Genomic DNA, 8867 nt, shown 5'->3' on the forward strand with positions numbered 1-8867 from the left:
CAGCAAATTTGTTAGCAGTTGGGCATAGCCATGTGCACTGCAGGGGGGAGGCAGATATAACACTTGCAGAGAGAGTTATATTTGGGTGGGTTATTTTGTTTCTGTGCAATTTGAACACACCGCACCCAAATCGAACTCTCTCTGCAAATGTTATATCTGCCCCCGCCCCCCCCTACCCCACCCGCAGTGCACATTGTTTTGCCCAGCTGCTAACAAATTTGCTGCTGCTATCAACTCTGAATTACCCCCTATGTGTGGAAATATATGTGCTGCTGGGGAGAGATTTGGCAGGGATTATATGTGCTGGGGGAAGGAACTGTGCATTGAATGAAATGTTCTGGGGGGGGGACTGTGTCGGGGATAAAATGTTCTGGGGGGTATAAAATGTGTCGGGGTATGCTTTGTGAAGGATAAGGTGTGTCAAAGAGCTGTATGGGGGGGGAGCTGTTGCGGGGGTACAATTTGCTGGTGGGGGGAGGGCTGTGGCAGGGATAAAATGTGCTGGGGGGAGAGCAGTTTTGGGGTTAAAGTTTGTTGGAGCTTTGTGAAGGATAAAATGTGTCAGGGACAGAGCTGTGTGAGGGGGAGAGCTGTGGCGGTGATAAAATATGCTGTAGGGGAAAGCTCTGGCAGGGATAAAATGTGCTGGGGGTATAAAATGTGTCGGGGGATGCTTTGTGAAGGATAAGGTGTGTCAGAGAGCTGTGTTGGGGAGAGATAACATTTGCTGGGGGGAGATCAGTGTTGGGGATAAAATATGTCGGGGGAGCTTTGTGAAGGTAACGATGTGTCAGGGAGAGAGCTGCCTGATGGATAAACTGTCTGGGGGAAGAGTTGCGTAAGGGTGATAAACTATGCTAGGAGGGGGAGTTGCATGAGACAGAAACTGCTGGGTCTTTTTTAGAGCATGCACTTCAATCTCGAGATTGAGATTTTTTTTTAAATCCCAGGATTAGAAAACAGGGGTGGGACTGGCTTCCCTAGTACAGCCCCTATAGTTAGAGTAATCCCTAAAGGTTCCCCAGGGAGGATTTGAGATTAACATGTCTGATCTCAATTTCATTAGAAATTCCTTTAACGAGAATCAGAGGCGTCACCAACGCCTTGCACACCCGGTGCGGCGCCGGCATAAAAAGGGGTGTGGCTTCACGAGAAGGGATGGGGCTTCGCGAGAGGGGGCGGGGCTTCAATTCCCGACCCCCGTTTTTCATCACTTGGGGGGTTCAGGAGGTGCGTGCTGCCTCTCGTGGAGTGCTGTATGTGCAGTGCCGGCTCCTGCTCAGTGACAGGAGTCGAGTGCTGCACATAATGTAACAGTGCAGCACTCTGCTCCTGTCACTGAGCAGGAGCAGGCATTTTGGTGTCACCCCTCGGCGGGTGACACCCGGTTGCAGGCCGCACCCCCCGCACCTCTTGTGACGCCACTGGTGAGAATTAGTAAGCAAAAAAGATAGCTAGGCACCTTTGTAACCTAGACAATTGCTCTGGCAACTTTACAGTGTAAATATCCCACTGAAGGATGAATTGATGAAGATATGTGTATTGGGGGTACCTTTTGGCTGGGTGACTCAGGGAACACTCCCCCTGTTGCTGCAGCCTAGATCTGGCCTACACATAATAGAAGTCTAGCCAGATTGCAGAGATTTGGGATTGGCTGTATGATCCAGTTACACAGCCTGGAACGTGTAGAAAGAGAAAATATGTAAAGTTATGTGTGGACTGTGTAGCAGGTAATTTGGTTAGCATAGTTTATGGAGGTAATGATGGTGGTTCTGGAATACGAGAAACTGCCTGAAGATGTGAATTATCAGAACGCTTAAAGGTTTGGAGGTCTTGTGCATGGGAGGGCTTTGCACAGAGTGGGTGCTGCATGAAAAAGTCCTGTAACTGACTGGGAGTATGTAATGCGTGTGTGAGATGGGATCCGGTCTCTAGGTCGACAGTAACTGGGTCGACCACTATTGGCCGACAGTAACTAGGTCGACAGGGTGTCTAGGTCAACAGGGCCACTAGGTCGACAGATAAAAAGGTCAACACGAGTTTTTCCCAATTTTTTTCTTTTTTTGACCTTTTTTATACTTAACGATCTACGCGGACTACGATTGGGAATAGTAACCTGTGCGGAGCGCAGCAAGGCACCTTGCCCCAAGCATGGTGAGCGAAGCGAGCGCAGCAAGGGGACACGGTGCACTAATTGGGGTTCCTGGTAAATGTATATGTTTGCAAACAGATAGCAAAACAGAAGCTGCTCCTTGAACTGGCTCTGCAGACGGAGGAATTGGATATGACTAGAATAGATGCCATGTGTTTCTCTGAAGCTCCTGCCAGGAACAGCCTACTGCTAAGTAACACAGTCTGAGTTTTAAATTTGTAACTAGTAGAATTTTTGACCTGTCTGGTTGAGAGCACAAAGGGGTGGAGGGGTCACTGGCAGGGTAAGAGGACTTAGCAGAAAAAGGTGTTTATTCCTAGCACATTACATCAGTTTATGTTATTTAAAGCAATACTATCACCGACATTGTATATCATTTATTCATGAAGCAGTGAAAAGAGTGGAGAAACAGACCAGTGGAGAGGTTGCCCCCTTAACAACCAATCAGCATCTTTCTTACATTTTATAGAATGCACTTAATAAAAGCTTCCTTCAAAGCTGATTGGTTGCTATGGGCAACTTCTCCTTTTCTCCACTCTTTTCACTGCTTTATGAATAGACCCCATAATGTTTAAACACATCAATGGCATCTGCCAACATGACCTACCATGAGGAAGATATGTGTCTCTAGTCTATTAATTTCCACTTACATTTTGATTAAATGAATCTGAACTCCAAAAAACAATTCAATAGGCTTATTGTGCATTAAATAATACAATGAAATGGGCTAGTTATTCAGAACATGTATGCTTACAGGCATGTCCACATTAAGATATCTTTACCTCAGATGAGTAACTTATAAAATATCCGAAAATAGAATGAGGCCTCTTGCTAGATTCTTTAGTTAAATGTACCGTATTTAAAATGGCACGTGCTTCAGCAAGCTATTTCTCCTCCCCACTATTGTCACTGCATATACATATATAGTGCATGACTGTATTTATGGGACATTTATAATCCAATATACATATGAATAAATCATTTATGACTAATAATTATCTATAATTTTGTATCATACTTCTTGTAGAGGGTGTGAATTCCTTTTAGAATTTTTTTCTAACAGTAGAAAATGTCAAGAGGGGGCAGCAGCGGGGAAGGAGAGAGATAAGTCAGTGTTGAAACAAACTGGACAAGATACTGATAGCGAGACTGGTGCCTGAGTGCCTGAGCTCTTCTTTACTGATCTCTAATTCGGTAATAGGCAAAAGTGCATAAACAATCCATAACCAAGCAGTCATGGTCTGTATAATGTTTATGTTCTAGGTTAGTACATCTCTATGAAAGTCATAAGTGTTATCTATTTTTCACAATGTATTGTAGCCTCACAAGACACTGTTTTGTTTCGGGCTAGTCCACCCAATCTGTTTCTCTTAGGGAAACCAACAGGGTCTAGTCTTGTTTTTTAATGATATTACTAAAAGTAAAATTTTAATCTTCTTATTATGTGCCTGATGCAGCATTGTATTTTTGTCCAATCTCCAGGAGGGACATGCAGGAGACGTCTCAGTAGAAGAGACTCCTCCTGCATGTAGCTGTGATCCCAGCACTGCGGCCGACGTTGCAAGCTGGAATCAAATGGTTGCGATGTTCCATGCACATGCCAGCTGAGTAAACTCCAGCTTACTCAGCTGACCGACAGAAGTGTGGTGTGTGGGGCCAGGAAGTCTGCGTGATGACATGCAGACCCCTGGCTCTCCCCTCTCTTAAAACAGGGTGACACGCCCCTGTTTCTAGGAGCTCTGGTCAGGAACACCCCCGCATCGCGTTCCCAAATGCAGGAAGAGGCTTGAGGGAACTGCGTGCGATATTAGGGGACCCGTTCTGCACATACACAGAACAGGTCCAGTGCAGACGCAGACCCCAAAACATCGAAGAACTGCGTTAATCGCACATTTTGCCAAAACAACAGTCTTCTGTCCTCTCCCTTTGTTTACTATTTAGAAACCAATAGGGGACAATTGGTCCCCAGCACAATCGCTATCTATGTTGTGTGCTGTCCCCGTGTGTAACAACTATACTGAATGACAGAGGTTGTGTTTGTAATGCAATGACAGAAACTGCTCTTGTGGATGAGGTGTTACTGTTAAACACCACACAACACTATACGTATATTTGTACATACACTGTACAGGCTCTTGTGTCTTGTTTTCTACAGGACTACAAATGTAGGTGGTTGCTGTGTTTTGTTTTTATTTATTTATTTATTTATTTATTAACAGTTTCTTATATAGCATAGCAAATTCCGTTGCGTTTTTCCAGGCATACAGTACTAAGTGCATAGGTAAATTTGGTTCTAATCTGTTCAAGGATTCTAGATATGCTGCAAATTGGTTTCAAACAATATCTAAAACTAGTATACTTTAATTTCCCTTTGTACTAAAAGAAAATGTAGTATTCCTAGTCTTATGGGAAATAGTACGCTAATTAAATAAAAATATTATTATTATTATTATTATTAAAAGTCATAACTCAGATTTACAAACAATTAGATTGTGAGATAAGGGATCGGGGGATCGTCAGGCATGTACTGTTAATGAATGAGGCTGTGTTATGTAAAGGGACGACATGCCATATTACAGACTGAGAGGTATAAAGAGGAGGATTATGGGAATACTTCTGAGTTTTATTACATGCAGAGTATGTGAGGAAGTGCCAGGTTTCTGAGGCTGTGTGTGGAATGGCCTATTTCTGGCGCCAGACTGGGACTGAATATTCTGGGGAGACACTACGTGACCTTTTTGCTTTGGCTTACAAAATAAATTCAAGCTTGACTGAATTGTAAATGACACCCCCACACTATAAGAATGGCTACAGGTGACATATGTTACTTACTCAGTTTCAGGTCCCTGTGGATAATGCCTTGCTGGTGCAAGAACTGTACTCCTTGCAATATCTGCTTCATGTAGTACCGCACCTCTGGCTCTGTCAGCAGTTTACGTACCCTTAAGATGTGAGCAAGAGACTGCAGACGAATAACAAAATCATATCACTGTCAAGAATAAACAGACAAGAATAAGAACAGACAAACAAGAGATGGAAGAGGGGTAGGAACATTCTTTGGCACTGAGTGTTTATCATCCTTCTCTTATCAGATGTAGTGCTCTAAATACACTGCTGCAAGATTTGTGGTCCTACACTTTTACTCATTTGTAGATCACTGTGCAGTGTTACCCTATCCAATTGCTGCATGATTTATTGGTTTAAATTCACTGCTGCTACCCAGTGGCAAGTCCAGAGCCGCATTTGCACTATGGGTGTTTGAACTACAGTACATGTCTATTATACATATGTACATAATGTACGTTTGACATGCACTTGAAGATGGTGTCATCCAATATGGACAACCTCTGGAAGGCAATGTTTTTAGGACTTTGATAAATAGGGCCCAGACTGCAGTCTTTAGCGTTGTCATTATGCTTTTCTTAAATAGCCCAGATACCTAAATTATGAGGAAATTGCTCTTTCCACATGATTTTGGGTAAAAGGGACTTACTATATAGGCTTTCTATGAGCTAGGCTACGCTAGAGATAATGCCGTGTGAATGTGCGTGAGATGTATCAAAGATTGTATATAAAATGCAATAATTTCCACGCATGATCGCCAATTTACAAGCAATTACTCCGTGGAGATATATATATATATATATATATATATATATTGTCAGGAAAACTACTTTGTTAAATTGCTGTCCCGGCAAAGTCTTTATTCAGGGTTCCTGACCCAGCATTTGTAATGTGCACGTGCATTGTTCTGCTTATGCTCAAGCAGGGCTTATTGGACAGGGATCCATTCCTAAGGAAAACACGTGTTATTGCTGCCCACAGGCTGACGCCATCAAAAGATGGTGGACGGGATGTACTGAAGATGAAAATGCGGGCAATACTAAGTTTTGCCCATATTCCTGTATGTACCAAGCTGCAGAATGTGATATATTCCAGAGCTTCGACCTTGACCCAGTGGGTAACACCTATGGGCTTTGTATCGCATTTGCCTGGGAGTGATCCAACCGGATCCCTCCTAGCACTCCCCTCTGCGGTGCGCGTCACTCTTCACATACGCAGAAGTACTCCTGAGTCCTAAACCCGGAAATCCTTCTATCGCAAAGTACTGCTCTCATCGGGAGAGATGTCCTTTGCGATTTTAATCACATTTTTAGGTACCTACTGGTGTTATTAATGTTGATATGTACCCGATAAGTGGCGGAATGTATCGCGGATGCGATGCTTAGTACATTCCGCCCAGTGTTAGTTATTGGGACATTATCATAGCATTATATATATGGGCAGTTTGTAGCCCTGATAAAAACCTATGGGGACTGCTCTGTATTACAAAAACAGGGTCCGCAGCAGATATAAGAGACATTTTCTGTAAAACTACATTGATACATCTCTCACACTTTATTAAGCCACACTTTTTTTATACTAATTTTACAGTATGTGGCTTCATATTCTAAGCTGTCAGTGTCCGCCTTCCCTTACAATCAGTTATCTTTGAGGAGTGCATCAAACCTTGTGTCTGCAGTACTCCAGTACCAGGTACATATATTTCTGGTCTTGAAAATGGTGATAAAACCTCACAATGTTTCTATGTTTCAACTGGCTGTGTAGTTCAATCTCTTTTTCAACCTGTTTACAAAACACAGAGATGTAATTATGGAACAGACAGGGCAGGCGTCATGTCATGGTACTGTAGAGGAGATTATCAAAGCTTGGAGAGAGACACGCTGGAGAGAGATAAAGTACCAACCAATCAGCTCCCAACTGCCATTTTTCAAACACAGCCTGAAAAATGACAGAAGCTGGTTGGTACTTTATCTCTCTCCAGTGTAGCAAGATCTGTGTCTATCGCCTGACATGCTGGGTGCAGCCCAGCACATGGCAAAGCCACCTAGCATGTGCGGCGCTGCGTCCCGATGCGTTTGCAATTAGATTGCGGACGCATCAAATTAAGGTTGACCCCTGGCAGCGCAGCCTGGCTATGCTGTCAGGTGGTCCGCTGCCATTTTTTAATCAGAGCAACTGCATGTGACGATACGCAGCTGGCCCAAAAACGCTCCCACCCGGCACGCAAAATGCCACGTCGACGCCCCCCCCCCCCCCCCCCCAACGTCTGCCGCTGTCAATGTGCAGACCATCCGAATGCAGCCGCTGCGTACAGAGACGTGGCTGCGTTTGGGTCTGAATGACCCCCCCAATATCTTCACAAAGTAATTTATCAAAAATACATGCATTATGTATGCTGTAACAAAAGCAACATTTCAGTGTGCATTTGTCTTATACAATCATATATAAAGGGACAATAAAGATAACAAGGACAAGACATGCTGAAGGGGAATGGGCATGAAGTAGTTAAGGCTTGTGAACATTAGTCCTCACCCCTCCTCTTTGCTGTATCACAAATTTCCTTGTGTGCGAGATCATCTTCACTGCGAACACTTGCCTGCTGGACACATCTGTGCATTTGTAGCACCTCCCAAAAGCACCCTGAGAAGGCATGAAATAATAATAGTGCTGTCACTAATGACACATGCTAATACACACCTGACATCAAGCAAGTGATACACAGCAAAGGCATCTCATTGCAGCCAGTAACTCATTGCAGAACCTGATTCTCTGCTGAGCTGGTCTTCCAAAACCGCAATTAACATTTTACAGCAATCTATCATGTTATAGTAATCACATTAACAGGCCCTCCAAAGGAATGTGATATAACCCACATCAGCATAGTTCAATGTAATGGGCTAAATAAACAAACACAATCAGAAAATGATTTAGAAATAGATCTTAAGAATAAGATACACATATATACATACAAAGAGCGGGAAGATGTTCTGTACAGACAGGTGAATCACATGTAGTATAGTAGAATCACTTGTATTATACTGAAGACAGACCTCTATATTCTTCATGTAAGTTTCCTTGTATAAAATATGTTTGCTTGTTATACATATTTGATGCAAATTATCTGTTCTGTTATTGTCCTAAACCTGGGTGAAATGATCTTACCTTCCCAAGGAGCTTCCCTCTCTTGTACAGTCTCCCAGATTGTGGATCTTCAATGAGACAGTGTGTTCTCTCTGTACGCAGACTGCTTGACAACTCCATGCCTTGATCATTTCCAATCACAAATCCCTCTAGCAGGCTCCCAAATCACAGGCAAAGGACAAGCACCCTGCCACCAACCAGTAGTCTCTCCCATTGGAGGAACTCATCTGGGACACAGAACTCAAGAGATGGGAGGAGAGTAGAAGAGGCGGGAGAGAGGACAGGAGGGAGGAGAAATATGAGACAAATAGAGAAGCTAATGTCTTGCATCTTTATGGCTAATGAGATCTATTGTACTTAGTGACTGTCAAGTGCTCAACTGAGCTAGTAGGCAAAATGTCCATATTTATACATTCATTACTGAAAAGCTGTTTTAGTCTACAACAGCCTCATTAAGGCAACATACAAAGAAGTAAAATGTTTGCAAATCATTTTATTGACAATTGGAATATGATATTTATTTATTTTTAAATGAGTGGACATTTCCTCTCAGCAAAGACGTCTTATTCGCGTGGATGTTAAATGAGTGCTAGCATTATAATGCTACATACTGTAATTCCAGATGCATCTTGGCACAGAAAAATAAAAAGAAGAAAAACTGGGTTCTTTTTCTTGGCTGGTGCACTACTGGTCTCAGCAGCTCTAATCTGTTTAGGAATGTCATGCTTGT

The 8867-nt window shown here is 43.0% G+C and overlaps 1 protein-coding gene across 2 annotated transcripts in view; it reads right to left on the bottom strand.

Moving 5' to 3' along the window:
• The window catches only part of PLK5 (polo like kinase 5 (inactive)), a 53264-nt gene extending 44892 nt beyond the window's left edge, over positions 1-8372 (bottom strand). For both annotated transcript variants that reach the window (XM_063914294.1, XM_063914293.1), the window contains exons 1-4: positions 8159-8372; positions 7529-7636; positions 6662-6778; positions 4985-5114 (exon numbers count right to left, since the gene is read on the bottom strand). In XM_063914294.1, the coding sequence (XP_063770364.1) occupies positions 4985-5114; positions 6662-6778; positions 7529-7636; positions 8159-8257 (454 nt within the window). In that variant the 5' untranslated portion in view covers positions 8258-8372. The remainder of the gene's footprint in view (positions 1-4984; positions 5115-6661; positions 6779-7528; positions 7637-8158) is intronic.
• Between the last annotated feature and the right edge of the window lie 495 nt (positions 8373-8867).

This window comes from Pseudophryne corroboree, chromosome 1 (genome assembly GCF_028390025.1).
Source record: "Pseudophryne corroboree isolate aPseCor3 chromosome 1, aPseCor3.hap2, whole genome shotgun sequence".
In the NCBI taxonomy this organism is placed as follows: Eukaryota; Metazoa; Chordata; class Amphibia; order Anura; family Myobatrachidae; genus Pseudophryne; species Pseudophryne corroboree.